The sequence below is a fragment of the Thalassophryne amazonica genome, chromosome 5 (assembly GCF_902500255.1).
Source record: "Thalassophryne amazonica chromosome 5, fThaAma1.1, whole genome shotgun sequence".
Lineage (NCBI taxonomy): Eukaryota > Metazoa > Chordata > Actinopteri > Batrachoidiformes > Batrachoididae > Thalassophryne > Thalassophryne amazonica.
The window spans coordinates 31,943,128-31,957,355 of NC_047107.1; the positions used below are offsets into that span (position 1 = coordinate 31,943,128).

The 14,228-nt window shown below is 39.1% G+C and overlaps 1 protein-coding gene across 1 annotated transcript in view; it reads left to right on the top strand.

Moving 5' to 3' along the window:
• The first annotated feature begins 330 nt into the window (after positions 1-330).
• Positions 331-14,228, top strand: part of gpat4 (glycerol-3-phosphate acyltransferase 4) — a 49,240-nt gene continuing 35,342 nt past the window's right edge. The window contains exons 1-2 of the mRNA XM_034169908.1: positions 331-451; positions 4,379-4,992. Coding sequence (XP_034025799.1) covers positions 4,825-4,992 — 168 coding nt within the window. The 5' untranslated portion in view covers positions 331-451; positions 4,379-4,824. The remainder of the gene's footprint in view (positions 452-4,378; positions 4,993-14,228) is intronic.

Genomic DNA, 14,228 nt, shown 5'->3' on the forward strand with positions numbered 1-14,228 from the left:
GAATTGAGTGAGTCCATATTTTTTTCCCTCTGCTTGGTCTAAAAAAGTAACAGTTACTGACTGCCACAATTTTTTTTCTTGATTTCTTATAGTGTTTCTTGAAGCCAGAAAGTTGCCATTTGAAATGAGTTTAGTTTTGTGTCATGTCTGTGATCCGCTTTTTTTTTCTACAAAATTAAACAACTGAATGAACATCCTCCGAGGCCGGTGATTCCATAATTATTGCCTGGGGTTGTATAAGGATTTTGGGAGTTACTCACTTTTGCAAACGTGGCTATTATTTTGAACACAAGGGCAGTGTCTTCTTTTCACCATCAGGTGTCGCGGCGGAGCTGTGCCAGCGGTCAAGCCGCTTGTCTATCTTGGGGGCGGAGTTTGGCTCGTGTCCCTCAGACAAAAGATGATGAGTGAGTGAACGGTGCTGTACCGCTTGGATGAACTATTACTAAAGGTTGGTTCTTCGTACACACGCACATATATTTACATATGTGATTGTTAGCTTAGCGATATATAACACAGTAACAACCACAAGCTTTGTTCTCGGCAGTACGCTCACAGCAGGATGTAGCATAATGTTAGCCCAGGGGCTACAAGCTAACTTTAGCTTTGAGTTTTGACTTGTCCACCAAGCAGGTTTCATTCTGATTGAACTGCCTTTGTGTGTTTTTTATATACAGCTGACCCACTGAAATTAAGGTTAAATATTTCGTTAATCCTAATTTAAGTAGCGGTCACCGTTATGCCGCATCGCAAAAAGGAAGCAGCGGGCCTTGGTTGCACCAAGGCTAACAGTGACGCTGCCTTTTAAAAGTCGTATTTCTATCGCTGAACATATAGCGAACGCGTTATATTAACATTCACTCTACCTGTCGTTGCACATAATGGCTGACAATAATTTACTGCTGTTCTGACGTAGACTGACCGCACGCTGTACTGTTTCGTTAAGTTAGAAAGTGAATGATTCAGAGACGTGTAGCCGTTTCATCCCGAACAGTAAACCGACGGGCGTTATGAAGCTTTGATCCATCTTTTGTTAATCTTGAACAAACTTGGTATACGAAAACCATGAAACACGGCGACGTGTTGGTAAACTGCCCATTGTGCCAATAGATGGTATTCATAATTCATTTTATTGTGTAAAAAGAAGTGGAATTGTGTATAATGACACATCATAACAATAATAAAATACATTAAGAACCATTGTTAAAACCTGGTGGCAGTATAATACAAATCGTAATTCATTTTGAAAGCGTTAACACTTGGTAAGAGAACCACTTAGTTTGGTAAACTATTCCACAATGCAATTGCTCTGTTACTAAAGAAATATTCTAAGGGTCAGTCTTGACCTTTCTACCTCAAGGTTCAGTCCATGGCCTCTCAGGCCAGCATATCTTATTTCAAAGATTTCATAATTTACATTTTCATAGCCATGCAAAATTTTGTACATTACAATTAATTCACCTCTGGTACGTCTATCATCTAAAGTAGTTTAACCTGGTTCAGCAAGTCTGCATGAGCCACATGAGGTTTGCCTTGATATTGAGAGTTGCGTGGGAGGCGTTTCTCAGACATTGGAAGGATGTCAATTTCAGGACACATCAGGGGGTGTTTCAGCCTTTCAACGTTAGACACCCTCATCAAAGGTGGTCAGCGACAGGGTGATCAAGTCTGAGCTTGTGTGCCATGCCCAATCATGAAAATTGCTTGGTTGTTTAAATGGCACAGCCCAGGGGACCATGCAGGGCAGTGGAATCCTCTTCCCTGAGTCAAGCCTAAAGCCGACCTCATACCTTGTTAACCCTCCTCCTGGAGCATGGGTCAAAATACATTTTTTGACCTACTTGCACTGGTGCTAGTAACAAAAAAATTACTTGCACCATAAAAAGTTACTTGCACAACCAAAAGTCAGTCTTATATCAACCTTAAAACTCCTCCTCTGATGTGTCAGACTCTCCCTCTCTGGGGAGAGTTTGAGGGAAGAGCAGCAGCGGCAGTTTTTTTTTTTCCACATGCGAACGCTTTAGCAGTCAGTCTATTTCAAACAGTCAGTGTGGACCGTCTTTCTCTTAAAAGGCTTTATTTTACTCTGTGTGTCGCGTTGGAAGCTGTAGATTTTGGTGCTAAATTGTAGAGCCCGATCGATATGAATTTTTTGAGGCCGATGCCGATAACGATATTTGGATGAAAAAAAAAATGTTGATAATAGATAAATCAGCTGATTTGCCGATAGCCGATAAATCAGCCGATCAGCTGAATGTTTCAACCTCTTAGCAGTAAACGAAAGTTCTAAATGCTAGAAATAAGGTCTACACAGCGTGGGCTTAATAAAAAGCGTGACTGACGCAATGAAGCACATTTGACACATTACTACATAAACTGAGTTAATCAAACTGAGTTGAACTGAAACGGGAGAAATGTGGGGTGAATAATCGCAAAGTTATTACAGCCAACATTCTTATAAACTTGTATGCTTTTGTCAGCTGATCAGTGCAGTGTGACAGCGAACTACGGGGGCCGGTGATGAACACATTTAAGCAGGGGTGTAAGCGGCTCTCAGCTGAATGGAGTCAGAGCTCCATCTACTGGACAAACGGTGCAAAGACGTTTTACATTGCCGACACAAACATTATTTCAGTAACTGTTCTGTTTATGAGAAATTATCGGCATTCTATCGGCAAAATTTCGGCAGATAGTGAGTACTTTGAAAAGGGCTTATATCGGCCGGCCGATATATCGGTCGGGCTCTACTAAATTGATTAGGTCTTACACGGCTTATGCGCATGCTCTAGTCTTCTGTTTTTTTTTTCTGGGGACGTTACAGCGCCACACGCAGGCCTGGCATATGTAAATGGAGCTTCAAGCACAGAATTTGCCTCAAACATTTTTTGTAATCAAATCATTCAAGTTATTCGACTAATTGTTTCAGCCCTACTTGACAGTCTTGTCATGGCTGCTGTCATCCTTGCTGCTGGTGAATCTTTTCCGACTACACTTTCCCTTTCAGTCTACTTTCCGTGAACATGCATTGATACAGTACTGCATCCACCCAGCGCTTTCAGCAGTGACCTTCTGTGCCCTGCCCGGCTTGTGGAGTGTGTCAGTGTTTGTGGTTGTGTGTCCTGAACTCGACTGAGCGGTTCATGGTATTTATGCTAATGGGACACCGATTAATTGGGCCAAGATGTGCCTTTATTTTGTTTCATTTTGATTATTTTTTCTTTTCCCCTTAACCTTTTATTTATTTATTTAAACTGGCTTTTAACACTTAGTGGGGAGGTGACATGTTCTGTTATTTTTATGTTCTTTTTTATGTGTTGTTTTAAAATTTTATTTTATGTGTTTTATTTTTGTAAATTTGTGTTTTTAATGTTAAGCACTTTGGACACCAGTCGGTGCTGTAAAGCACTTTATAAATAAATGTTGATTGATTGATTGATTGATTGATTAACCGACATCTGCCAATTAAAATGCTCACAACGTGAATTAAACAAAAAAGGCAGTGGATATCCTTACGGTAACTGTAACTATGCATTGGTAGGTTGTTATTATGGCCTCACCCTAACCTTATTCTTAATAGCCCAAATAACCCAAATGTTACAGAGATACATAAACCCAAAGAATAACTGAACAAAAAAATGTTGGTTCATATGAAGGGAGTTGAACAAAAATCTTCCCTTTGGAGAATAAAATCCGTAACTCTCACATGACAGTTGGAGATACTTAACATTATACTAACAAGGAGCGAGCAACACACACTGAGTCATAGAACATCAATAACAATAGCTGCCGTAAGAAAATGTAGAGTTACGGCTGCTGGAACTGTAACCACTTCGCACAAACAAATGTATGGAGAGACTGTTCAGAACAGCATGTGAAGTCCGTCAGTCATCACTGGCAGAGCTCACAGAGCTTAGTTTCTTCACAAGAGCCTGGCTGCAGCCTGAGAGTGTTTCAGTCAAAGCCAAATATCGGTATCGTCCATTCTTGAAACCCATGTCGGTCAGTTAACAGTTTACTGCATAAATGGTGAATTACTCAAACTTGTAATGAAATATTCTAATATTTTGAGGTTTTGTTTCCTTTGTTCATTTTAGGTCATAATGATCAAAATATTAAAGGTTGGATTTTTTTTTATATATGTATTTAGTCTAGCACATAAAATTTTCTGTTTCAGAAGTAATTTATAAAAATATTGAACTTTTTCATGATAGTCAAATTTTTGAGATGCACTGTTTTAGTCGTAGCCCTAATACGCGTTAAAATGTTTACTTCGGATATAAAGACCGGGACAAGTATTATTTTGCATTGTTAAATTGCACAGTTGGTCAGAGAGGACATTTTGTTGTGACATAATCCTGTCTGTTTGTCTGTCTTGCAGTGCGTCATGGAGTTGTGGATTATACCAGTTTGCACTAGTCTGGATCCCGAGTGAGGACAATCTTCTAACCCTGTTTTGGTTTCATCATGAACATGCCACAACAGCTGTTGGCTCTGCATCTAAAACAGAAGACAAAGACAGTTGCTCTAATGTGTTAAACTTGTTCTGGAGTTGGAGTTAAGCTGGTTTAAAAAGATTGGGTGAAACCAGAAATTATGAAATTAATTACTATAACCCAAGAGGGCCATAAAGAGATGGTCACTTGTATTTTTACAACGAATGACTTGTATTTCTGCGCGAGAAGGCGGAACTTTTTGTCTTATTAACGATGGCCTTGTTTTGACAAGAGGTAAAGGCCACCTGGGGCCAGGAAGTGGAGACTAAACGTGAACTATTGTCGGATGATTTTGACCTGGTAATATAACCATCACACTCCTGAATTAAAAATGGGGCTGTTCATCGACCCTTTTGACAACTTGGTGTGTATTCTGCTGGGAATCTCCTTCACTGTGTGGTTCACCCTACTGCTGGTCTTCATTATTGTGCCTGCCATCTTTGGGGTGTCATTTGGCATCCGGCGTCTTTACATGAAATCTCTTTTGAAGATCTTTGAGGTAAGAACGTTTACCTAAGTTTCTTTACTTAGGAAACACAGATTATCCGTGAGTATGAAACTTTAAACAGAAGCTACTCTCGGTGCTGTCAGTATTTGGTTAAAGGTGCATTCCTGTTAACAATGCCGAAAACATCCTGTCTTTCAATCAACTGCTGCCAGGGTTTGAGGGCAAACTATTTTCGTGTTGATTGTTTTTTTTCTCTTTCTCCATTTGTCTTGATTTTCTAAATTTGTGTAACATATTCAAGCCAAAACATCTCTCAGGTGTAAATTTGTCTGATGTTTTGGATATTTTGTTAATTTACTTGACACACACAAATGGCGTGGGTTCTGGTTACTTATCCCCGTGTTATGTAACTGAGGAGCAGAGTTTGTCACTGTTTGTCATTGTTACTGGAAATGATGGCCTGGAATATTGTGTACAGCATTTGCTTTCTTAGAATGAGTCTCTCACCAGTGAGGACTCGTAAAGCACAAAGGTCATTGTTTAATATTTATTATGGCAGCAAGGAGATTTAATAATTCCAATCTTTGCCATTTAATTAATCAGAATCACTTATTTGGGTGGGGACACCATAAAATCTTGAGGCACAGAGCAGGGAGAAATGCGAGGCACTCAAATGCAAAAGCTGTGAGGAGAAAAGGTCATTGATTAAAAACAATTACAGAAACACTTTAATGTATAAAACTAAATCGTAATCTCTGAAATTGGCAAAAATAGTACTTCATGAGCACATCGAGCACGATTCATTGCTGTACTATAAAGTGTATTTTCATACATTTTGTCTGACCTCAATTAAGGTGGTGTTTCTGTGTGATGTAGCACTTTTCACTTGGCATATCAGGGTCCCACCACCACTCATTGGCCCTTGTTTACCACTGTATTCCAAATGAATTCTTTTAATAATCTGAGGTATAATTTGGCTGTGTGTAATTAATGATTAAGACTTAAACAAGAGTTTGAGAGCAAACATCTGCTAAACACATGCAGTAACATTTAAATAGTTCTGATAGTTACTAAAGAATGCTACTTCTACAAGAAATGATTGTATATATTTAACAGGTAACTGAATTAGAGGTGCAGCAGAGCAATAGGAAAGAGTTCTTTAATCCACACATTTTAGAAAAGCTTGACAAGCTAAAGCAAGAGCAGCCAGTGTGTTGAAGTTATTAACAAATGAATACATATTTTCCATTAGTTTTCTTGGTACTATCACAAGCCCAAATTGGAAGACATTGCGACTGCATGGAAAAGAAAAAAAATATCCACAGTGATGAAGAATGAACCCAAGATATGTGGTTCACTTAAAGTATTACAAACCTGGGTTACATGCTAGAGCATACATGCATCTAAATTAGTGCTGCAACAAACGGTTATTTGGATCATCCCTGAATCTGATGGGGTTTCGACACGATTAATCGGATTTACGGCGGATTTTTTAAAATGGGAAACAAATTTTCTCTCCTTCCATCACTTTATTTAACAACAGAACATTATTTGAAAACTTAAAATACTTGAAAATCAACAAATTGTCAAATGTCCCTTGGCTGTTGAAATATAAAATAATAAAGAACAAAAATAATTATTTCAAATGGCATTGCTTTATCAAAGTGCTGAGTTGCCATAAAACAACATTGAAACATATAAATGTTGTAAAATATATGGTGAAAAAAGAGGTATTTTTGTTGCTGTAAAGAGGTATTTTTTTGTTGGAACCATAAAACCTAAATCAAAAACTGTAGCCTGACTCATTATATGTGCAACATTCTCTGTATAACTTGTAAACTATGTGGTCATTTCACAATGACACATGACTCGTGCCTCTTTCTCTAAAATTGTATTGTAGCATTATTAGTTATTATTACTATTATTATTGTTGCTATTACTATTAATATATATAAATAAAAATAAATTTAAAAATATTATAATTTGTTATACATTTGACTCTTTTACGACAACAAACGCTGAGCCATTAATTATTATAGAGGGTTTTCAATCATGTGACCGATTTGCTGCAGGACAGGTGCTGTCTCCATTCTGGATTACAAGGAGGCTGGCGCGTGATAGAAAAATGGAGAGAATGTACGGTTATTACGATGCTTTGAATCCTCGAGATAAAGATAATTATCGTGATAGATGTGTAGCAGTTGGTTCACTGGATCTGTATCTTGTACCAGATAGTGAATTTAGTGGTGATGTAACAAACTGGCTGACAGTGTCACACTGCAATATTGTGAACTACAACCCCTGGCAATAATTATGGAATCACCGGCGTTGGAGGATGTTCATTCAGTTGTTTAATTTTGTAGAAAAAAAGCAGATCACAGACATGACACAAAACTAAAGTAATTTCAAATGGCAACTTTCTGGCTTTAAGAAACACTATAAGAAATCAGGAAAAATAATTGTGGCACTCAGTAACGGTTACTTTTTTTAGACCAAGCAGAGGGAAAAAAATATGGACTCACTCAATTCTGAGGAATAAATTATGGAATCACCCTGTAAATTTTCATCCCCAAAACTAACACCTGCATCAAATCAGATCTGCTCGTTAGTCTGCATCTAAAAAGGAGTGATCACACCTTGGCGAGCTGTTGCACCAAGTGGACTGACATGAATCATGGCTCCAACATGAGAGATGTCAAGTGAAACAAAGGAGAGGATTATCAAACTCTTAAAAGAGGGTAAGTTATTGTTGTGTTGCTAAAGATGTTGGTTGTTCACAGTCAGCTGTGTCTAAACTCTGGACCAAATACAAACAACATGGGAAGGTTGTTAAAGGCAAACATGCTGGTAGACCAAGGAAGACATCAAAGCGTCAAGACAGAAAACTTAAAGCAATATGTCTGAAAAATCGAAAATGCACAACAAAACAAATGACGAACGAAGGGGAGGAAACGAGTCAACGTCTAGTAAGTAAGTAAGGTTTATTTATATAGCAGCTTTCACGATAGAAATCACAAAGTGCTTCACATAACAAAGAAATTAAAAGCAGCAGAAACATAGAACCATAAAACTAGGTAAAAGCCAACCTATACGAAAGGGTCTTTAGCTTCACTTTAAATGTTTCAACAGAGTACACGGAGCGTAGGTCCAAAGGCAGTGCATTCCACATTTTAGGTGCCACCACCTCGAAAGCACAGTCTCCCCTGGTCTTCAGTCTTGTCCTAGGCACAACCAATAGGTCCAGGTCCGAAGACCTCAGAGACCTGCTTGTCACATATGGATGTAATAGCTCGGTGATATAAGATGGCATTTGACCATGCAGAGCTCTAAAAGTCAGTACTAGAATTTTAAATTGGAGTCTGAAATGGATGGGAGCCAGTGCAAGGAGGAGAGGATTGGGGTTATATGTGACCTCTTTGATGACCTCGTCAGCAACCTTGCAGCCGCATTGTGAACCGTTTGTAAGTGGTCCAAAGAGGACTTGCTAAGGCTAAAAATAGTGAGTTACAGTAATCCAGACGTGACGACACAAATGCATGAATGATCATCTCCAACTCCGCCCGAGACACAATGCTGCGCAGATGGGCAATATTACGCAAATGTAAAAAACGACTGTGAAAGGTGGGTAACATATGCGTCAAAATTGAGGGAATGATCGAACGTAACACCCAAGTTCCTCACTGCTGAGCGAACAAAAGGGGCCAGAGAACCAAGGTTCCCAACCACAGTGGGAACAAACTCGTCAGGGGCACAAACAAGGACCTCAGTTTTTGCTATATTTAAAGACAAATAGTTGGCCGCCATCCAGCCACCAATAACCTCAACACAGCTCTGAAGAGCAAATACCCTAGAGACCGTTTGAGGAGTGAATGAAATATACAGCTGGATGTCATCTGCATAACAGTGGTAGGAGACATCTTTAAAACTGCTCAAGACATGACCAAGTGGGAGCAAATATAGAGCAAACAATATAGGTCCCAGAACAGAACCTTGAGGCACACCACAGGATAGCATGGCAGAGGACATAAATTTACCAGTAGCAACAGCGAAAGTCCTGTGTGAATAAAAACCAGTTCAGAGCAGACCCAGAAATACCCACCCAAGTCCTTAGTCTCTCAACTAAAACTCCATGATCCACCGTGTCAAAAGCTGCAGAGAGATCTAAAAGAACAAGTGCAGAATATTCACCTGCATCTCTGCGCATTAAAATATTGTTTGAAACTCTGAGAAGGGCAGTTTCTGTAGAGTGCAAGTGACGGAACCCAGACTGGAATTGATCAAGAATATTATGTTCAGCTAAAACCTCATTAAGCTGTTTGGCCACCACTTTCTCTAAGACTTTGGAAATAAAAGGCAACTTTGAAATTGGTCTAAAATTTTGAAGGAGTGAAGGATCAGCATTAGAGTTTTTTAAAAGAGGGTGAATAATTGCCTGTTTAAAATACTGAGGGACATAGCCGGAAAGCAGTGATCTATTTATTATCAATAAAACAACCGGGCCAATAGAATGGAAGACCTTTTTAAAGAAGGAGGTAGGGACGATATTAAGTGGGCAGGAGGAAGGTTTCAATCTGTCAACCAGACCAATGAACTCTTTCAGTGATATAGGTTTAAAACTATCCAGAACTGATGGCCGGGTAAGATAGGGGACAGGAGAAGAAAGAGAGGGATTAATATTTGCCCTGATATCACGAATTTTACTGATTAAAAAAGGACAAAAAATTGCCACAGTCTTCATTTGACTGAATGATGGCAGCAGGAGATGCAGGTGTAACAATGTCTCTGATTGTGTCAAACTAAATTTTTGGATTCCGTCGGCTGTTAGAAATTAAAGTGAAAAAATAAGCAGCCCTCGCATCTTTCACCATATTATTAAAAGAGATTAAAAGCTCCTTTAAATAAAGGAGGTGGACCTGGAGCTTTGTAGATTTCCACAACCGCTCCACTTTCCGACATGATCTCTTAACACTGCGAATACTGTCATTCATCCAGGGGGAGGAGTTATTCAGAGGGGCGTGTCTGGTTTTAAAAGGAGCCACTCTGTCCAAAAATGTCTGTGACCGAACCGTAAGAAAACACCTAAAGGAAATGGGATTTACATACAGAAAAGCTAAACGAAAGCCATCATTAACACCTAAACAGAAAAAAACAAGGTTACAGTGGGCTAAAGAAAAACAATCGTGGACTGTGGATGACTGGATGAAAGTCATATTCAGTGATGAATCTCGAATCTGCATTGGGCAAGGTGATGATGCTGGAACTTTTGTTTGGTGCCATTCCAATGAGATTTATAAAGATGACTGCCTGAAGAGAACATGTAAATTTCCACAGTCATTGATGATATGGGGCTGAATGTCAGGTAAAGGCACTGGGGAGATGGCTGTCATTACATCATCAAATGCACAAGTTTACGTTGATATTTTGGACACTTTTCTTATCCCATCAATTGAAAGGATGTTTGAAATCATTTTTCAAGATGATAATGCATCTTGCCATAGAGCAAAAACTGTGAAAACATTCCTTGCAAAGAGACACATAGGGTGCAAATAGTCCGGATCATAATCCGTTGAAAATCTTTGGTGGAAGTTGAAGAAAATGGTCCATGACAAGGCTCCAACCTGCAAAGCTGATCTGGCAACAGCAATCAGAGAAAGTTGGAGCCAGATTGATGAAGAGTACTGTTTGTCACTCATTAAGTCCATGTCTCAGAGACTGCAAGCTGTTATAAAAGCCAGAGGTGGTGCAACAAAATACTAGTGATGTGTTGGAGCGTTCTGTGATCTGCTTTTTTCCTATAAAATTAAACAACTGAATGAACATCCTCCGAGGCCGGTGAGTCCATAGTTTTTGCCAGGGGTTGTAGGAAGCTGCCGACCAGGTCAGCCTCGCCAGCCTCCTGCAGAGCATCACAGCGGAGCTCTGAAAGCGGAGGTTGTCTTGAAGTCCTGAGCGATTTCTCTCACCAGACGCTAGAAGGGCAGCATGCGGATCAGCAGCTCGGTGCTCGAGGACCACAATGTGTTATCCTCGGCAGTACTTTTATGTATTCTTGTATAATTTTATTGCCGAATAAAATAAAATTCTGGGAGCGGATTTCTGGTAGCGACGGATCTCTCTCAGCGCCACGGTGGCGTGAGGCTTCTTCACACTGACGTTGAAGCCTCTGCAGTTGTTCGCCAAATGCACGTAGCATATCACAGCAGCCGCCACGTCATAATCCAGAATGGCCGCGGGACACAAAATGACGTGACCGATACGTCACATGAAAACCCTCTATACAGAAAACAAATGCACAAACATGCTGAAATGCCAGCAGCTTAATGCTAACTTTAACATTGAAAACGCCATAGACATGCTAACATATTAGCATCGGCGTTAGCATAAAATACATCTATCAACTGTTTCAGAAGACCATAACAGGTCAGTTTAACATAAAAAAGGTAAATATTCCTCACAGACATATGCCCTTTAGGGTTTTAGTGGGGAAAAATTAAGATAAAGCAAAATAAAACAAATGAAACCAACGAAGCAGCAGCTCGAAGCACTCCTTCATTGGTTCAAGATTCGAAGCAAAGCTCGGTTGATTATATGGAAGAAACGGTAAAACAAAGTTATTTAGCAACTAATCGATGACTAAATTAGTTGACAACTATTTTAATAATCGATTTTAATCAATTAACTCGATTAGTTGTTTCAGCTCTAATCTAAATAAAAGTAAGTTGCCCCTAAGGGCACGAGATGCAACTGTAAGTTGATATATAGAGTTTTCACTGATGTCAGAATTTTGCACGTGACTAGCTGTTTTGGCCATCTTGAAGGCATCAGCGAGTAAGCAAAGATGGTGGAAGTACACGCACCCTCTGATGGCGAATGTTTGCGACAACATGGAAAAACTTTGTGAGACAGCTGTAAGATATAGACACGGACTCAGTAGTGAAGCACGCTCACTCTACAAGATGAAGATGAAATAAATTTTTGGTGAAACTCCATATGAAATTCCATCATTTGCATGGTTGGAGACTGCGAGTTCACTTCCTACATGAACATCATGAATTATTTATTTTTGTCTAGCCCTGACACCTTAGAGGACTTCGAAAAAAACTACAAAAGCTTGGATGTCTATAACCAGTTTGTGGCTGGGTGCAAGAAAAAATTTCAAGGGCCATGGAGGACAAATAAAAAAGTAACGCTGTCGGTACATCCATAACACACAGATTCTTTGTTGTTCTCCCACATTAATGTGTCCTGCTGCCCTGCCACACTTTTACCAAGTTTGGGTTTAACAATCGTTAATTAACAGCCTCATGTAGTGCCAACAGACTTAAAACTGTTTAAAAATGTTTGATTCATGAAGATTTTCATCCAGATTTTAATTTTCAGTGGACAGACTTAAAAATGAAATGGTCTTGGATCCAATAAGATAAGATTAAAGAGGTCATATTATGCAAAATAACCTTTTACATACTCGCAGAGTTTTTCACAAGCTACGCACTGATTCCTTATCACTTTCAGCAATCTGTAATGCATGTCCGTCTCTCTGGCCACTTGTGGCAACTGACAATGTGACTAATTAGCCATGATAGCGTTAAAACGCAAAGAATATAGGTTGGTAAACAAAAGGGTTAGTGGAGCGGAATAATCAATATGTCCTATATGGTCGACTGTTGGGTTCGTGGTTTGATGTGAAAACGTTTAGCCCTTAATCCATATTAAAACGCCAGTAGGATTTATAATGAAAACAGTGATATTCATTTCTATAGCGCTCTATATTAATTCTGAAAAATAAAACATCAAAAGTATGACAGAATACTCAGAAATTAGTGAAAATTTAGTACCCAGGTCTTTAGGTATACAATATTCTTCACGCAAAAGTTTAAATGTCAGACTTTAGTGGTTTTTGAGTTCAAGGACATGGAAAGTTTTGCCTGCCGGATGGACAGAAGGACAGCAATTTCCCTTAACAATCACAACTTGTAGTTGTGAAATTTATACACCAATGCAAAGCACATATCGATACAGTGATAATGTATTGAGTGTCAGATGTCCAATGATACATATTGTAGTAAGCTTGGAGGCCTAATGGTGGAGTTACACTTTTTTTTTTTTTTTTTTTTATTGTGCAAAGAAGCTGACTGGCTGAAGAGCACTGTGTTTTGGAATCACCCGTCTGTGTTGTCAGGCAGTTTTTTTTGTTTGTTTTGTTTTTTTGTTTGTTTTTAAGACTTGGCTGACTGAAGTGCTCTCAGCACTGCCAAGTTCATTGATATCCTGATCTCTTCAGCGTATTCCTCAGCTAACAGAACACTGTTCTTTTCCTAACTGGAAACCGCTGTTGTAGATTGTGGGCAGTGCACATAAACAACCAGGCTTTCAAATCTTAGGATGTTATTGTTATTATCATCTTTGTGTGTGCGTGCATGCTCACACACACACAGATTATCAATTATTATCAAAGGTTGTCATGCACATCAGTTTTGTTTTATGATTTTATGATTTTAATATAAACAAACTAAATAGCCAGCTACCAGTTACTGAGTTGATGAGTAGAAACTTGTAAGTTTTAAAAATAATGTAAGTCAGTCATTTGTGACAGAAATATAGCATGTTTTGTTTCAGGCGTATGTAAGGAATTTACTCTTCTGTTCTATATTTTGTATAAGTTGATTTTCTTTGGGTTTTGAGCTGTTGCTCAGGAAATAAGGCTAATTTAGATACGCTGTCTGGTTTTTGGGAAGTTTAATGGGCATTTTCCCAAACATTTAAAAAAAATTTAAATTTATGTTGAATTATCATAAGGTTCAAACCCCACCCCTGCCATATTTCTCCATGTAATGTGGCGTTGCGTCAGGAAGGGCATCTGGTGCAAAACCTGTGCCAATTCAACATGCAGCTCCACCTTAGATTTGCTGTGGCGACCCCAAGTGCAAACAAGGGAGCAGCCAAAGGTGCTTAATCATAGCGATGCCCCAATCCAATAGAAGTGATCAGAATAAGGATTGAGGGTTGTTTTTTTTTGTTGTTTTTTTTGGTTTGTTTGTTTTTGACTGAATCAGTATTGTGTAACTTCAACCTGATTGACTAAATCAGAGCACGTTTCCTTTTGCTTTCTTTCAAATGTATGGTGCCAGTAGAGCGAGCAGGCATTGCTGCTCTGCTGAGTCTACTATAGAGCTGCGGGGCATTATTCGGGCAGCTTCAAACCAGATTTTAGATGGATATGGACGTTCCGGACAAAAGCGCCAAATTTTCCCCACATACTACTTATTGCCCTAGCTTTCTATTATTGG